The sequence below is a fragment of the Nycticebus coucang genome, chromosome 7 (genome assembly GCF_027406575.1).
Source record: "Nycticebus coucang isolate mNycCou1 chromosome 7, mNycCou1.pri, whole genome shotgun sequence".
Lineage (NCBI taxonomy): Eukaryota > Metazoa > Chordata > Mammalia > Primates > Lorisidae > Nycticebus > Nycticebus coucang.
The window spans coordinates 133,955,252-133,972,177 of NC_069786.1; the positions used below are offsets into that span (position 1 = coordinate 133,955,252).

A 16,926-nucleotide genomic window follows, 5' to 3' on the forward strand; every position below is an offset into this window, starting at 1 on the left:
TGCTGACTCTGCTGGGGAGTGGGGGGCTACCCCGTGCTGAGAGCAGCCCTCCTCCTGCTGACTCTGCTGGGGAGTGGGGGGGTACCCCGTGCTGAGAGCAGTCCTCCTCCTGCTGACTCTGCTGGGGAGTGGGGGGGTACCCCGTGCTGAGAGCAGCCCTCCTCCTGCTGACTCTGCTGGGGAGTGGGGGGTACCCCGTGCTGAGAGCAGTCCTCCTCCTGCTGACTCTGCTGGGGAGTGGGGGGGTACCCCGTGCTGAGAGCAGCCCTCCTCCTGCTGACTCTGCTGGGGAGAGGGGGGCTACCCCGTGCTGAGAGCAGTCCTCCTCCTGCTGACTCTGCTGGGGAGTGGGGGGGTACCCCGTGCTGAGAGCAGCCCTCCTCCTGCTGACTCTGCTGGGGAGTGGGGGGGTACCCCGTGCTGAGAGCAGCCCTCCTCCTGCTGACTCTGCTGGGGAGAGGGGGGCTACCCCGTGCTGAGAGCAGTCCTCCTCCTGCTGACTCTGCTGGGGAGTGGGGGGGTACCCCGTGCTGAGAGCAGCCCTCCTCCTGCTGACTCTGCTGGGGAGTGGGGGGGTACCCCGTGCTGAGAGCAGCCCTCCTCCTGCTGACTCTGCTGGGGAGTGGGGGGCTACCCCGTGCTGAGAGCAGCCCTCCTCCTGCTGACTCTGCTGGGGAGTGGTGGGGGTACCCCGTGCTGAGAGCAGCCCTCCTCCTGCTGACTCTGCTGGGGAGTGGGGGGGTACCCCATGCTGAGAGCAGCCCTCCTCCTGCTGACTCTGCTGGGGAGTGGGGGGGTACCCCGTGCTGAGAGCAGCCCTCCTCCTGCTGACTCTGCTGGGGAGTGGGGGGGTACCCCGTGCTGAGAGCAGTCCTCCTCCTGCTGACTCTGCTGGGGAGTGGGGGGGTACCCCGTGCTGAGAGCAGCCCTCCTCCTGCTGACTCTGCTGGGGAGTAGTGGGGGTACCCCATGCTGAGAGCAGCCCTCCTCCTGCTGACTCTGCTGGGGAGTGGGGGGGTACCCCGTGCTGAGAGCAGCCCTCCTCCTGCTGACTCTGCTGGGGAGTGGTGGGGGTACCCCGTGCTGAGAGCAGCCCTCCTCCTGCTGACTCTGCTGGGGAGTGGGGGTACCCCGTGCTGAGAGCAGCCCTCCTCCTGCTGACTCTGCTGGGGAGTGGGGGGGTACCCCATGCTGAGAGCAGCCCTCCTCCTGCTGACTCTGCTGGGGAGTGGTGGGGGGTACCCCGCGCTGAGAGCAGTCCTCCTCCTGCTGACTCTGCTGGGGAGTGGGGTGGGGGTACCCCGTGCTGAGAGCAGCCCTCCTCCTGCTGACTCTGCTGGGGAGTGGTGGGGGGGTACCCCGCGCTGAGAGCAGCCCTCCTCCTGCTGACTCTGCTGGGGAGTGGGGGGGGTACCCCGTGCTGAGAGCAGCCCTCCTCCTGCTGACTCTGCTGGGGAGTGGTGGGGGGTACCCCGCGCTGAGAGCAGCCCTCCTCCTGCTGACTCTGCTGGGGAGTGGGGGGGGTACCCCACGCTGAGAGCAGCCCTCCTCCTGCTGACTCTGCTGGGGAGTGGGGGGGGTACCCCACGCTGAGAGCAGCCCTCCTCCTGCTGACTCTGCTGGGGAGTGGTGGGGCTACCCCACGCTGAGAGCAGCCCTCCTCCTGCTGACTCTGCGGGGAGTGGGGGGGGTACCCCGTGCTGAGAGCAGCCCTCCTCCTGCTGACTCTGCTGGGGAGTGGGGGGGTACCCCGTGCTGAGAGCAGCCCTCCTCCTGCTGACTCTGCTGGGGAGTGGGGGGGTACCCTGTGCTGAGAGCAGCCCTCCTCCTGCTGACTCTGCTGGGGAGTAGTGGGGGTACCCCGTGCTGAGAGCAGCCCTCCTCCTGCTGACTCTGCTGGGGAGTGGGGGGGTACCCCGTGCTGAGAGCAGCCCTCCTCCTGCTGACTCTGCTGGGGAGTGGGGGGGGTACCCCGTGCTGAGAGCAGCCCTCCTCCTGCTGACTCTGCTGGGGAGTAGTGGGGGTACCCCGTGCTGAGAGCAGTCCTCCTCCTGCTGACTCTGCTGGGGAGTGGGGGGGCTACCCCGTGCTGAGAGCAGCCCTCCTCCTGCTGACTCTGCTGGGGAGTGGTGGGGGTACCCCGTGCTGAGAGCAGCCCTCCTCCTGCTGACTCTGCTGGGGAGTGGGGTGGTACCCCGTGCTGAGAGCAGCCCTCCTCCTGCTGACTCTGCTGGGGAGTGGGGGGGGTACCCTGTGCTGAGAGCAGCCCTCCTCCTGCTGACTCTGCTGGGGAGTAGTGGGGGTACCCCGTGCTGAGAGCAGCCCTCCTCCTGCTGACTCTGCTGGGGAGTGGGGGGGTACCCCGTGCTGAGAGCAGCCCTCCTCCTGCTGACTCTGCTGGGGAGTGGGGGGGGTACCCCGTGCTGAGAGCAGCCCTCCTCCTGCTGACTCTGCTGGGGAGTAGTGGGGGTACCCCGTGCTGAGAGCAGTCCTCCTCCTGCTGACTCTGCTGGGGAGTGGGGGGGCTACCCCGTGCTGAGAGCAGCCCTCCTCCTGCTGACTCTGCTGGGGAGTGGGGGGGTACCCTGTGCTGAGAGCAGCCCTCCTCCTGCTGACTCTGCTGGGGAGTAGTGGGGGTACCCCGTGCTGAGAGCAGCCCTCCTCCTGCTGACTCTGCTGGGGAGTGGGGGGGTACCCCGTGCTGAGAGCAGCCCTCCTCCTGCTGACTCTGCTGGGGAGTGGGGGGGTACCCCGTGCTGAGAGCAGCCCTCCTCCTGCTGACTCTGCTGGGGAGTGGTGGGGGTACCCCGCGCTGAGAGCAGCCCTCCTCCTGCTGACTCTGCTGGGGAGTGGGGGGGTACCCCGTGCTGAGAGCAGCCCTCCTCCTGCTGACTCTGCTGGGGAGTGGGGGGGCTACCCCGTGCTGAGAGCAGCCCTCCTCCTGCTGACTCTGCTGGGGAGTAGTGGGGGTACCCCGCGCTGAGAGCAGTCCTCCTCCTGCTGACTCTACTGGGGAGTGGGGTGGGGGTACCCCGTGCTGAGAGCAGCCCTCCTCCTGCTGACTCTGTTGGGGAGTGATGGTACCCCGTGCTGAGAGCAGCCCTCCTCCTGCTGACTCTGCTGGGGAGTGGGGGGGGTACCCCGTGCTGAGAGCAGCCCTCCTCCTGCTGACTCTGCTGGGGAGTGGGGGGCTACCCCGTGCTGAGAGCAGCCCTCCCCCTGCTGACTCTGCTGGGGAGTGGGGGGGTACCCTGTGCTGAGAGCAGCCCTCCTCCTGCTGACTCTGCTGGGGAGTGGGGGTGGTACCCCGTGCTGAGAGCAGTCCTCCTCCTGCTGACTCTGCTGGGGAGTGGGGGGGTACCCTGTGCTGAGAGCAGCCCTCCTCCTGCTGACTCTGCTGGGGAGTGGGGGGGTACCCCGTGCTGAGAGCAGCCCTCCTCCTGCTGACTCTGCTGGGGAGTGGGGGGGGTACCCCGTGCTGAGAGCAGTCCTCCTCCTGCTGACTCTGCTGGGGAGTGGGGGGTACCCCGTGCTGAGAGCAGCCCTCCTCCTGCTGACTCTACTGGGGAGTAGTGGGGGTACCCCGCGCTGAGAGCAGCCCTCCTCCTGCTGACTCTGCTGGGGAGTGGGGGGGTACCCTGTGCTGAGAGCAGCCCTCCTCCTGCTGACTCTGCTGGGGAGTAGTGGGGGTACCCCGTGCTGAGAGCAGCCCTCCTCCTGCTGACTCTGCTGGGGAGTGGGGGGGTACCCCGTGCTGAGAGCAGCCCTCCTCCTGCTGACTCTGCTGGGGAGTGGGGGGGGTACCCCGTGCTGAGAGCAGCCCTCCTCCTGCTGACTCTGCTGGGGAGTGGGGGGGCTACCCCGTGCTGAGAGCAGCCCTCCTCCTGCTGACTCTGCTGGGGAGTAGTGGGGGTACCCCGCGCTGAGAGCAGTCCTCCTCCTGCTGACTCTACTGGGGAGTGGGGTGGGGGTACCCCGTGCTGAGAGCAGCCCTCCTCCTGCTGACTCTGTTGGGGAGTGATGGTACCCCGTGCTGAGAGCAGCCCTCCTCCTGCTGACTCTGCTGGGGAGTGGGGGGGGTACCCCGTGCTGAGAGCAGCCCTCCTCCTGCTGACTCTGCTGGGGAGTGGGGGGCTACCCCGTGCTGAGAGCAGCCCTCCTCCTGCTGACTCTGCTGGGGAGTGGGGGGGTACCCCATGCTGAGAGCAGCCCTCCTCCTGCTGACTCTGCTGGGGAGTGGGGGGGTACCCCATGCTGAGAGTAGCCCTCCTCCTGCTGACTCTGCTGGGCAGTGGTGGGGGGTACCCCACGCTGAGAGCAGCCCTCCTCCTGCTGACTCTGCTGGGGAGTAGTGGAGGTACCCCGTGCTGAGGGTAGCCCTCCTCCTGCTGACTCTGCTGGGGAGTGGGGGGGTACCCCATGCTGAGAGCAGCCCTCCTCCTGCTGACTCTGCTGGGGAGTGGGGGGGTACCCCATGCTGAGAGTAGCCCTCCTCCTGCTGACTCTGCTGGGCAGTGGTGGGGGGTACCCCTCGCTGAGAGCAGCCCTCCTCCTGCTGACTCTGTTGGGGAGTGATGGTACCCCATGCTGAGAGCAGCCCTCCTCCTGCTGACTCTGCTGGGGAGTGGTGGGTGGTACCCCGTGCTGAGAGCAGCCCTCCTCCTGCTGACTCTGCTGGGGAGTGGGGGGGTACCCCGTGCTGAGAGCAGCCCTCCTCCTGCTGACTCTGCTGGGGAGTAGTGGAGGTACCCCGTGCTGAGAGTAGCCCTCCTCCTGCTGACTCTGCTGGGGAGTGGGGGGGTACCCCATGCTGAGAGCAGCCCTCCTCCTGCTGACTCTGCTGGGGAGTGGGGGGGTACCCCATGCTGAGAGTAGCCCTCCTCCTGCTGACTCTGCTGGGCAGTGGTGGGGGGTACCCCACGCTGAGAGCAGCCCTCCTCCTGCTGACTCTGTTGGGGAGTGGGGTAGGGGTACCCCATGCTGAGAGTAGCCCTCCTCCTGCTGACTCTGCTGGGGAGAGGGGGGCTACCCCATGCTGAGAGTAGCCCTCCTCCTGCTGACTCTGCTGGGGAGTAGGGGGGCTACCCCGTGCTGAGAGTAGCCCTCCTCCTGCTGACTCTGTTGGGGAGTGATGGTACCCCGTGCTGAGAGCAGCCCTCCTCCTGCTGACTCTGCTGGGGAGTGGTGGGGGGTACCCCACGCTGAGAGCAGCCCTCCTCCTGCTGACTCTGCTGGGGAGTGGTGGGGGTACCCCGTGCTGAGAGTAGCCCTCCTCCTGCTGACTCTGCTGGGCAGTGGTGGGGGGTACCCCACGCTGAGAGCAGCCCTCCTCCTGCTGACTCTGTTGGGGAGTGGGGTAGGGGTACCCCGTGCTGAGAGTAGCCCTCCTCCTGCTGACTCTACTGGGCAGTTGTGGGGGGTACCCCGTGCTGAGAGCAGCTCTCCTCCTGCTGACTCTGCTGGGGAGTGGTGCGGGTCTTTCTCTCGGTGGGCCCAGCCACTCCCCTGGGTGTGGAGGGAGGGATGGCTCCGGATGCAAGTAAAACACAGGAGCTCTGCTGAAAGGGCCAGGGGCCTCCCTCTGATGGGCGCCCAGCAGCACTGGCCTGCGCTGTCCTGCAAACCAAGGAGGACTGAGCTTCACTGTTGGGAGGGACAGGGAGTCAAAGGGACGGACTGCTGGAGCATGGAACTGATGAGGGCAGCTGGGAGGAGGAGGCAGGGGCAGCCGGGGGGGCAAGGGGGGCGGGAGGCGGGGGGCAGGGTGGGTAGAGGCCTCTGTCTTCCCCTGCTGACTGCTCCTGAGTCCTTTCTCCTTCCTCTTTAAGAGTCATTGTCTTGGGGAGCACCAGCCAGCCCATGTGTGAGGGAGGGAATTTGTGTGCACACTCAGGATGGTGTGGGAGCAGGCCCCAGGGTCAGCATGAGGGTGGCAGGTGGTTTCAAAGTGAAGCAGCCCCACACAGGACCCGTGCACAGGGCTGAGAGCAAGGACCTTCCCGCTGCTGGAGTGCGTCTTCTGATGCCCGCTCAGGCCTGGACAGTGATGCTCTGTGCACTGGTGCAGCTGGAGGGCCCACTGGTCACCCAGCAGAGGGAAGGGGCAGTCAGGGAAAGCCTTCTCCAGCTCCTGCATAGTGTGTTACTGAAGTCAGTCACCGTATCAGAACAGAAAACACAGAGCCTATCCCATCCTCTTGCTATTGGAAGGGCATCTGCCTGTGGGCTGCGCTCCTGTGTCCACCTCCTGTTCCGCTGACCCTGTCCTGGAGCAGACTCCTGGTGGCTGCACTTCAGCCCTGGTCTCCCCCGCTCTGTCTCCCTGCCCTCCGCTCATCCGCAGAGCACTTCTCTCACTCTCCCCTGACTTTTCTGTGTGCCTAGTTTGGAGATTCCTCTTTTTCCTCCTGGGCCATGATTGGGATAAACTGCCAGACACGTCTTCCCAAAGGGTTCACACCCATATGCTTTCATGAAGAGGCCTTTCAAATGCTCAAAGAACAAATCAATCCTGCACATTTAAACTGCTTCAACCTGAAAGAGTGTTCACTAGTCTAACCCCCCGCCACACACACACACACACACCTCTCCCACTGGTAAAGATAAAGAAAGAAAACAACAGCCCAGTTAAATCACCATGTTATATACCTATGGCTGCCCTGTCTGTTGGGGCAGCTACATGGGGCTATTTAAATTAATTGTAATTAAATTCAATTCAGAATTCAGTTCTGTAGTCTCCTTAGCCACATTCCAAGTTTCCAGATAGATGGATAGTGGCTCCCAGACCAGATCTTTGCAGAGGCCAATTTGCTATAATGTAGCAAAGTCTTAACAACTATGTTTACTCCTTAGGTCAGAAAATTCTTTGCTAAAAGTCATCCTAAGGAATCAGACAAGGACTGTAAGAAGGAAAAACTGGAAAGACCCTAATGTCCAAATTTCAGGCTTTGGTTAAATACCAAATTTAACAATGGACTTAACAATGGATTACACGGCACCCATTAAAAGTAACGCTGCAGAAATAAACTGACATGAACAGTTCACCAGACATTGTTGACTAGAAAAACCGTGTTGTGAAAATGTAGTTTTATCGCATTTTAATTGTTAAAAATATGCAGAAAAATCTAATAATAACTCAGCATCCATCCAGCCCTTCCTGGGCGTGACCCCCATGCCTACCTGTTGACTCCCACCCCTTCTCTGCCTCCTTTGCCAGACCCCGCTCCACTCCCTAAAGATTCACTTTTGAAAGGTCAGGGGCCCTGGCCTCGACCTTCTCTTCCCTGTGTCCACTCAGCTGCCAAGTGACCATGCCCAGCCCAGCGCCCTCCGGGCCAGCAGTGCCCAGGAGAACCCTCTGCAGTGCCGTGTTCTGCATCATGGCGCCTCACTGCCCATGACTACGGAGCAATGGAAGTATGGTTAACGCAGCGGGGAACCAAGGTTTTAAATTCAATTAATTTAAACAGCTGTATATGTCTAGTAGCCAGAGGCTACCAGGGGGGCCAGACAGTGAGCACCAAACCTCACCTCCGAACTTCTTACTCACACAGACAAATGCCTGCTTAAGGCCTCCGCCGGGGTGCATGACCATCATCCCCAGCACAGCAAAGCAGAGGTCGTGATTCCCCTTCCGCCTCCACAGCCCCAGAGCCCCGTCTCAGATTCAGCCTGGCCACCAAGGTTCAGGTCCCAGGAGTCACGGTGGTCTCTGCTCCTACCCTGTCAACCCGTGTCTCTTACATCATCAAGTCCCTTGGCTCAATCACCGAAACATGCTCAGCGCCCTCAATCTCTGTCCATGCCACGCAGTCCTCCTGGAAAGCATCACAGGAGTGTCTGCCGCCATCTTCACTGCCCCTTTGTCCTTTCTCTCCACAGTCCCCAGATTCATCCCTGAAAGATGGAGCAGGTCATGCCCTGCTCATCATCCCCAAAGATCTCCCATCATGTTTAGATACAGTCTGCCTCCTCGCTGCCACTCACAGGCCCTCACCCCTGCTTGGCTGGGCTGTCCTCCTCCCGGAGGGGTGGAACGTAGGGTCAGGACCTCCCTCTCTAGCACTTAGTGACACCAAGTGAGTCACCGAATTAGCATCTGTCTCCTCACAGGAGGGCTCAACTGTATGCACTGCCCTGTCACCACCATCTGGCATAGAAGGCTCAGTAGCTGTCCCTGGTTCACACTGAGGGTTACCACTGGGCCTTTGACTTTGTTCTTCTGATCCTCCTTACAGCTGAGGAGAGCGAGGCCGAGACAGGTCGCCCAGCCCTTAGCACGTCATAAATGTTAAGTGCAGGTGTATCTGGGTGGCAGGGGGGAGTTGGCTTGCTGCATATTGTTTTTTATTGTTGTTCCTCTCATCTTCTTCCCCCCAGAACATTTATCAAGTGTAAAATAATTCACAATAATTCCCTGGTATAAACACCCCAGGTGTGCTCAGACAGCTCTCACATCTCCACACCTCAAGTTTGGTTGCTGTATGTTTTAACTCTCTTTTAACCTATAAGATTTTCTTCCATCTCTCTTTTTCTTTGGAAGCTTATTTAGAGATGAAAGCCAGTTGTTTAATGTTAGAGACCTGTCTAAACCATCTGCAGTTTGCTGGTTATACCCCACAAGGTCTGCACCAGCTCTTTTGTCCCCATCTTTCCTCTAAGTTGACAGTGAGTTCCAGGGACATGGTTCTCAAAGTGCCTCTCATCTTCTCAGTGTTCCATATTAATTCGTATCACATAGGTTTAAAAAGGTTTTAAGGTGGGTGCAGAGGCTGACACCTGTAATCCCAGCACATTGGGTGACTGAGGTGGGAGGATCACTGAAGCCCAGGAGTCCGAGATCAGCAATAGAAAAACTAACCGGACGTGGTGTTGGGCACCAGTAGTCCCAGCTACTGAGGAGGCTGAGGCAGGAGGATCTCTTGAGTCCAAGAGTAGTCTCAGGTTGCTGGGAACTTTGATCATGTCACTGCGCTGGGCATGAGAAGACCTAGTCTCTTAAAAAAAGGTTTTAAGTACAGAAAGATGATCATGTTTTTTTCTAATATTATACAAATATAAAGTAGAGCCAAAGTAAACCTTCTGGAAGGGAACACCCAGTTAATAGTCCCGGGTTTTAAACGCCCTCCTTCTGCAGAAGAGCCCAGGGCACCCACCCCCGTCCTGGGCCCAGGGGACCTGGTGCAGGGAGTGGGAGAAGCAAGCCTGTCCCTGGGCGGTCGGACATCTGTGCCCACGGCCTGTTCGTGTCCTGCCTTGCATCTCTCTGTGGTCATGGTGGGAATTACTGGATATTTCCAGAACCCAGGAGGAACAACAAGACTTGGGTGACTCATGCCTTGGGTAGGGACTGGAGCTCACTGACAGAGAAACACCCTGTCCTACGGGCACAGCCCCCAAATCAAATATTAGTCCTGCCACCTTCCCCAGAAAGGCAAATAGGTGGCAATGTGCATCTGTGATCTCGGCAAACAGACAGAAATTCCTGAGATAATCGGGGAACCATCTCCCAGATGAGACACGGGCAAACCATGGCTTGCTTCAACAACCAAAAAAAAAAGGAAAGAAAGAAAAGAAAAACTTTAAATAATAATAATAAGGAAGTTGAAGTCCCCCTTAGCACTGGACCACCTGGCATTTCTGACAAGCTGCTGCAGAGACGAAAACACAGAAGTTGAAACAGGAAATCCGCTGCCAACACGGGCTGGAGATTAACTTTGGTCTGAGATCGCTGCGGAGATTCTCTCAGGCTCCCTCTCTCGGAGGCCTATTCTCACATCACTGCCGGCTTCCTTTTCATCACTTTTGTCTCCCTCTGGGTATCCTTTTGGAGAACCTCTAAGAACTTTAATAAGTTTACCAAACTTACCAAACTTCATTTTTTTAAGCTTAATTAACTTAAATAACTTTTGTAAGTTTCTATTTCTCTCATGCTAATTCCTGTTCTTCTAGTCAGGATTTCAGATCCGCATAACGGCCTCTGTCCTCGCCTTCTAGCTGTCTTCTCTCCACGGTTACCTCTGCCGGGGACGCAGTCTGGCTGCCACGCTTCCAGTAACTGTGTCTCTCGGTGCGTGGACTCAAGGGGTCTTTCACTCACTCTCAGGTTCGGTTTCAGTCATCTGGGGTGTATCCCCAAGTTGTTTTCTCAGGAATGGCATGGGATGTGGATATTTGAGAATCTTTGTTCTACTTGGCTGGGAGTAAGAGCTCAGCTCACAGACCCTCCCTCGGGACTCTGAGGGTGTCACTCCCGGGGCAAGCAGAGTAAGCTCCCCCCACCCTCACAAAAGATGTCCATGTCCTAATCCCTGGCCCCTACGAGCCTGTTAGGTTATATGGCAGAAGGAGTTTAGGGTTGCTGATGCAATTAAGGCCACTAATCAGCTGACCTGGACAGAGGGGGGTTATCTGGATTATCTGGGGGCCAGTGTCATCTCAGGGGCCTTGTAAGAGAAGGAAGTGCCAGTCAGAAGAGCATGAGAGAGAGATGTGCCGAGACCCAACCACCCTTGCCGGCCGCGAAGGTGGAGGAAGGGGCAAATGTGGTGTCCACCCCAGGGACTTCAGAAGGGGTCACAGTCCTACCGACACCTTGATTTTAGCTCAATGAACCCCATGTTGAACTTCTGACCTCCAGAACATAAGATAACAAATTTGTGTTTTGTGAAGCCGTGACATTCGTGGAAATCTGTCACAGCAGCAGCAGGACAGGAGTGCCGAGGCTTCAGCCTTGCAGAGAAGCTGCATGCCCAGCCATGGTCCCCCTCAGAGGTGGCCTGCCCTGTCTCCCCACTCTGGTAGGGATTTTTCTCCATCCTTGTAACTGGGTGGCCTCGTCAATCTGTTTTCGTGTCACCTATGCTTCTGCAACCCTTTCAAATCTGAAGATCCAACTCACTCCGTTTTCTTTTGTCTGGTTTTGAGAGTTTAAGTGATTTCTGCGGCAGGGACACAAACTCACTGACACCCAAGGAACCCCCAGAAGGAAATGCAGGTCTTTTCTTTCCTACCCCGAGGCCAGCGCCTTGTCTCCCCAGCCCCGCTCTCTTCCCTGGTCTCTGCCCCCAGCTCAGCTTCTCCTCCAGAGCCCCTTCTCTCTCCTGCCTTCAGCCAGGCCAGCTTCTGGGCCTCAGAGGAGGGATCCCAGCCCTCCTGATGACAAAGTTAATGGTGTCTGGACTCCATGCACTGCCCACTGGTTCCTCGCTGGTCCCTGATGCAGGGTGCAAGGCCAGGTCAGCTTCCTCATGAGTGAACAGTCTTGGCCACACACTGAGATACAGACGCACCCACCACTGAGCCCCTGATCTCAGCCCTGGACCCACACACTGCAGCCTCCTCTCACCAACCCCAGACTCTCTGAGCCCCTGGCCACTCAGCACCTCACGCCATCTTCCTATGGCATGGTCCAGGGTCACAGGGACGCTGGATTTCCCATCACCCCCCTAGCCTGGTCACCTCCCAGCTGTGCTGTTGGGCCTGGAGGGATGGCTGTGCTCCCTGACTGCTGCCGCCGCACTCACATCTGGACTCCACCCCAAGAGGGGCCAAGGAGGGACCTCTTCACCCTGCCAGCCGTGTCTCCCCCTCCGCACCCATCATTGTTGGAGGTGCCCTCCTGTCCTGGGAGAGTTTTCCTCCCATCATAGCCGTTTTTTCCTGGGAGGACACAGAACCTCCCTGGAGAGCAGACGTCTCCCCCCACCCACCCCATTCTGCCCCAGGTCCTCCATCACGGTTCTCAGCATGGACACTCCAGGTGACTGGGAGGATGGCAGTGTGGGTCCTTGTTCCGAGGACACCACCCCACACCTCTTCCACTCCGTCGTCCCATGCTCTTTCTGTCTCTGCCTTTGCAGCCGTCTCTCTCTTCCTTGCCATCTGGTCACCTCCTCCTCTGCATGCTGGGACAGAGAACAAACTTGACTTCAGAATGCACAGTTCTTACACTCTTTGGCCTCAGGGTGCCTTCGCTTTCTTGAATTACTGAGGACCTTAAAGGGCGTTGCTTACATGGGTCACATCTATCAATATCGACAATGTTAGAAACTAAAACCAGGGAGGTGGGGGGGGGTTTAAAAATGCTTATTTATTCTCTCCCTTGCATGTTGATGTAAATATCATTTTAATGAAAAACAGCTAGTTTTCCAAAACAGAAACATGAGTGAGAAGAGTGGCGTTGTTCTATGATTGTGAAAATCCCTTTAACGTGTGCCGTTATAGAAGACGCCTGAATGCTCACCCCACTTTTTCATTCAAGGTGTTGTAACATGCTTGAGCCAAGGATTTGAAAAAAATCAGCCTCGTACAATTACATAGTTAGAAAGGGGAGAGCACTTTAGGGCATTAGAGACGCTGTGCCTTACGGCTACCTGCGAACCTGGCAATGGGATCTGAAACAATTATCAGTGAACTTCGCCTTTTCTGCTACGTTGACATCCTTTGGTCTGCCTTGCTTCTTCGACTTATGTGTAATTTTTGTGACATCGTGTATTGTTCATTGGGAAAACCCTGGCTCGCTGAGATGTGCCCATTTCCCCAGTGTTGCCACACTCCATCACACAACAAAGACATGCCCATAACTGTCAGAGATCTCTGAGTGGTGGAAGCTGCCACACTTTCCGCAAAGATTATATATTTTCCAAAGTTCTACTGGGTGCTTGAAAGTGTTAGTTTGTCATTGACAATAAATTCTGTCACTTCTTTTCCTCCAAGTGACAGACTCACTTTGTCCATTTTTGAGAAAATATCTGGCAAACCCCCAAGTCAGAGTAGTTCATCTTTAGTCGTTCTTTCAAGGGAAAATAGTCTTTCATGAGAAGAATTCCTAGTGCAGGTCACAATCCAAACACTTGCCCGATTTCTTTCACAGAGACATCTATCATCCTTTGATACACAGCAGAAGTGCTTTATGGGCTCCACCAGTTTCATCACACAGATTACTAAAAAGACGTCCTCAGGGATCTCAGTTCAAAAAGATTCATAACTTTCACTGTTTCGTCAAGGCTATACTTAAATGGAACTTTTTTTTTCCTTTTCCTTTTCAATGAAGGATCCCGTGAGTGCTAGCTGGTACAGTTGGGCACCACTGCCTTGAGTTGGCCAGAAGTCCTGCGAGTTTTGCCCACTGTTGCTTATGCACCATCAGCGCAGGCATCAAAGGACAAAGAAAAAGCAAACGATGTCTTAGTATTATTATAAAAATAGCTGTGACCTTGTGCATTGCCTTGGAGGATCTTGGGAACCTGCAGAACTCCCTGGACGCATTTCGAGAATCCCCAGTCACTGGGATTAATATTCCACTATGGAAATTCTGCTCATTTTCTCTCCCTTGTTGACTGCAGTCCCTGCTCTTCTGTATTTTAAGCAGCCCCCTCCGCCTGGGGCAGCAGAGCCTTCTCCCGCCTCAGTGAGACTGGACCCACCTTCCTGTGTCCCTTTTAGCACACCAGTAAGACTTGTCTCAACTCTTCTGTCTCCAATACTAAACACGTTCAGGAGTCTTTCATTCCCAAAGGTGACTTCCTGCAGCTCCATGCTGGGCTTCACCTGCTCACGCACCTGCAGTGGAGTGACGTCAGAAACCAGTGTTGGTGCTGAGCAGGGCACCCTGCAGCCCCTTGGGACCCAAAGCTTCAGGTCCGGTCAATGTGCCCACCAGCCTGCAGGCATCCCCAAATAGGGTCTCCTCCACCCTCCCTTCCAGTTTGCTAGTGATGGAGAAAGGAAGTTACGTTTTAAAGACTCTGGAGAGAGCGTAAGTGCCTTTTCCTCTAGTCTTGGCACCTGAGATCTATCAACTTCTGGCTGCTGTCCCGTTGGGCCCTTTTTATTTATTTATTTATCTTTTTTTTTTTTTGAGACACAGTCTGGATAGAGTGCCATGGTGTCATAGCTCATAGCAACCTCCAACTCGGGTTCAAGCAATCCTCTTGCCTCAGTCTTTCTATTTTTAGTAGAGCCGAGCTCTCACTTTTTGCTCAGGCTGGTCTTGAACTCGTGAGCTCAAGCAATTCACCTGCCTCAGCCTCCCAGAGTGCTAGGATTACAGGCATGAGCCACCTTGCCTGGCCCGGCTGGGCCCTTTTAAAAGAGGACTTCACATCCCAGATGCGATGCTGTTGTGCTCGTCCTGGTCCAGAGGGTGGCCTGGAGGTTTTCTGGCCCATGTGTATTTGGCAAGAGTGGAAGTGGAGGAGGCTGGGCCCTTCCCACGTGGCTGCAGGTACTTCTCTGGGCAAAGACTTTACATTGTCTCTGCAGCTCTGCCCAGACTATGGAGACTACCCATCCTCTCCAGATTCCTACAACTGCTTGACCCTTTTTTTCTTGGTTTTTGAAGCTGTGACAGTAGCCTTACTTTGGGTCTGTCTTGGTGAGTATGTTAATGGATAGCTTGGAATGGGAAATTAGTGATGTTCAGCCAGGGCCACTTTCAACCAGAGGAAGCCTTCCAACACGCCCTACTCTGGGGTGTCCCTGTCAAAAATACGAGGACTTCAGAGTTTTCAGAAGACAATGGTACCTAATGTCTCCCTAAATTTGTAGCTAAGAATGGATTCATTTTATCTCATCTAAAATTAAAAATATTATCTTTGGCAGACATGCTCTGACATCCAGAACAAAAGAATGAGTTCATTATTATCTAAGGACATACCTCCCAGTCAGTTCAATTTGGCCAGTTCATCAGGAAGCCGGGTAATTTAAAACCAGATGGTCTAGAAGAATTGTGGTTTTCCTGGGACTTCTGGGTACTGGATATTTCTGGAAACTCCCCAAGCCAAGCCTCTTCAGCAGTGCTTTACCAGAGCAAACCCAGAGCATCCACTCAACTCTTGGTCCCCTACTGGAAAGGACACAGAACTTCTTGCTAAGGAAATATCACCTGGCTTTGCCCTCAGGACTCCGTGACCCTGCTAGGGAGGGTACAGTGACCTGCCATCCAAACACCGGTACAGTTGTAAACAGATACAGAAATGCTTAAATGCAATGCCATTTCTATGAAATTAATGTTTCGATTCAACATACCAAAACTGTCCATTTGAACTCAACCTACGGGTCTCCCCCCAGAGAGAGAGAGTGGGGCATGGAGTGGGCCCTGCATGGTAAGGGCCTGTTGGGGGGGGGTGCCCGTGCTGACTTTGAGTCGCTGTTTTCTGCACATGAGAGAGCTCCCGGGTGTGGTGTGTGGCGTGTGCACATGTAAAGCCTGTTGCATAAATAACATGTCCAATATATTATCTCTTCCTGGTATTTCCCCAAGGGGATTGAAGGGCAAGATTAAGAAGGAAAGCTCTAAAAGGGAGCTGCTCTCCGACACCGCGCACCTGAACGAGACCCACTGCGCCCACTGCCTGCAGCCCTACCGCCTCCTTGTGAACAGCAAAAGGCTGTGTCTGGACTGTGGCCTCTTCACCTGCAAAAGCTGCAGCCACGCCCACCCGGAGGAGCAGGGCTGGCTCTGTGACCCCTGCCACCTGGCCAGGTGAGCGGGGCCTTGAGGTCAAGTGACCCTAATGGCTTCTGGCCTTGCGTATCCCTTCAGTGTAGCTAGCTGACCCAGGGCAGACGTGAGTGTGTGTGTGTGTCTGTTTGTGTGAGTGAGCGTGTATGTAGTGTTGTGACTGTATAAGTGTGTGAGTGTGTGTTGTGAGTGTGTGGATGTGTGCAAGCATGAGTGTGTGTGTGGGTTAGTGTGTGAGTGTATGAGTGTGTGTGTGTGTGTGTGTGTGTGTGTGTGTGACAGCATGAGTGTGAGGGTGTGTGAGCGTGTGTGAGTGAGCATGTATGAGCACGGCAGTGCAAGGGCCTGCTCTGGTCTCTCTGCAGAGTGGTGAAGGTCGGCTCTCTGGAGTGGTACTATGAGCTCGTCAGAGCCCGCTTCAAGCGCTTTGGGAGTGCCAAAGTGGTCCGGTCCCTGCACGGGCGGCTGCAGGGTGGAGGTGAGCAGTGGATGGTGGTGGGGAGGGGGTTTCTTCTTGTTCCCAGGCATGTTTGGTATTTCAGGATCAGGCGGCTTCCCTCTGAACGCGTGATCGCAGCACCTCCCTGGCAGTCCTTGTTTCTGGCATCCTCTGTGAAGTTGGCGGCTCCTTGTGTGATGCTCATCAGGCCTTAGGGAAATCTGTCACAAGCTGGTAGCTAGAGTGTTTTGAATCTAAGTATTTTCATCTAACACTAAACCAGTCTTCTTCTCTATGGTCTCCCTCTAAGGCATTTGGAAAGAGACATCTTTCTAGGGAAGGATGAGACGATGTCTGAGGGTCTCCTGGGTTTGAACTTGAAAGCAAACACCTGAGCTGTGTTTTGGAGAGAGCTTGCCTTGCCCTGGTTGCTTGAGTCTGAGGCTTCTGCCATTAAGCCCTGCCAAGCATTTAGGCTGGGACAGCCACTAAGTGGGTTTCCGGATGTCCCCATCTGGGGATCAGGGCCTAGAGACGGTGCCCAGCCCTAGCAGCTGGACGTGTCCAGAGCAGAGGCTGTGCTTCTGGGTCAGGGTGTGCTCCGCAAGTCCCCACCCAGGCATCTCCCCCAGGCTTCTCTTCTGGAGCAGTGTCCTGTTTGTATCTGTCCCTTAAAGGAGCCAGGTGATAGGAAGGGGCAGAAGTTGGGCACAGCCACCCCTCAGTGCCTTCCAGGTTTCACTGGGAATGTTGTTTAATTTAGGACAGAGACCACTGGGAGCTGCAGAAGACAGGGTGGCCTTTGTCTTTCCTTCGTGGGTGGTGCTGTAGGCAGGCATAATAAATCTTCCAAGCCAAGAGATTTTCAAGAATAAGAGAAAGCCCTACTGATTACCATGCCACCACACGGATGTGACCGGGAGTGCCTGATGAAGCAGGAAGAGGCCATCACTCTGTTCTTGCTGCTTCTTCACGGCTGTCATCTCTGTCTCAGGCTGGAGCCCAGCAGCAAATCCCACCT

At 56.3% G+C, this 16,926-nt stretch overlaps 1 protein-coding gene across 3 annotated transcripts in view; it reads left to right on the forward strand.

Moving 5' to 3' along the window:
* Positions 1–16,926, forward strand: part of MLPH (melanophilin) — a 49,737-nt gene that overhangs the window by 8,924 nt on the left and 23,887 nt on the right. For all 3 annotated transcript variants that reach the window (XM_053597180.1, XM_053597182.1, XM_053597181.1), the window contains exons 3-4: positions 15,266–15,487; positions 15,832–15,944. In XM_053597180.1, the coding sequence (XP_053453155.1) occupies positions 15,266–15,487; positions 15,832–15,944 (335 nt within the window). The remainder of the gene's footprint in view (positions 1–15,265; positions 15,488–15,831; positions 15,945–16,926) is intronic.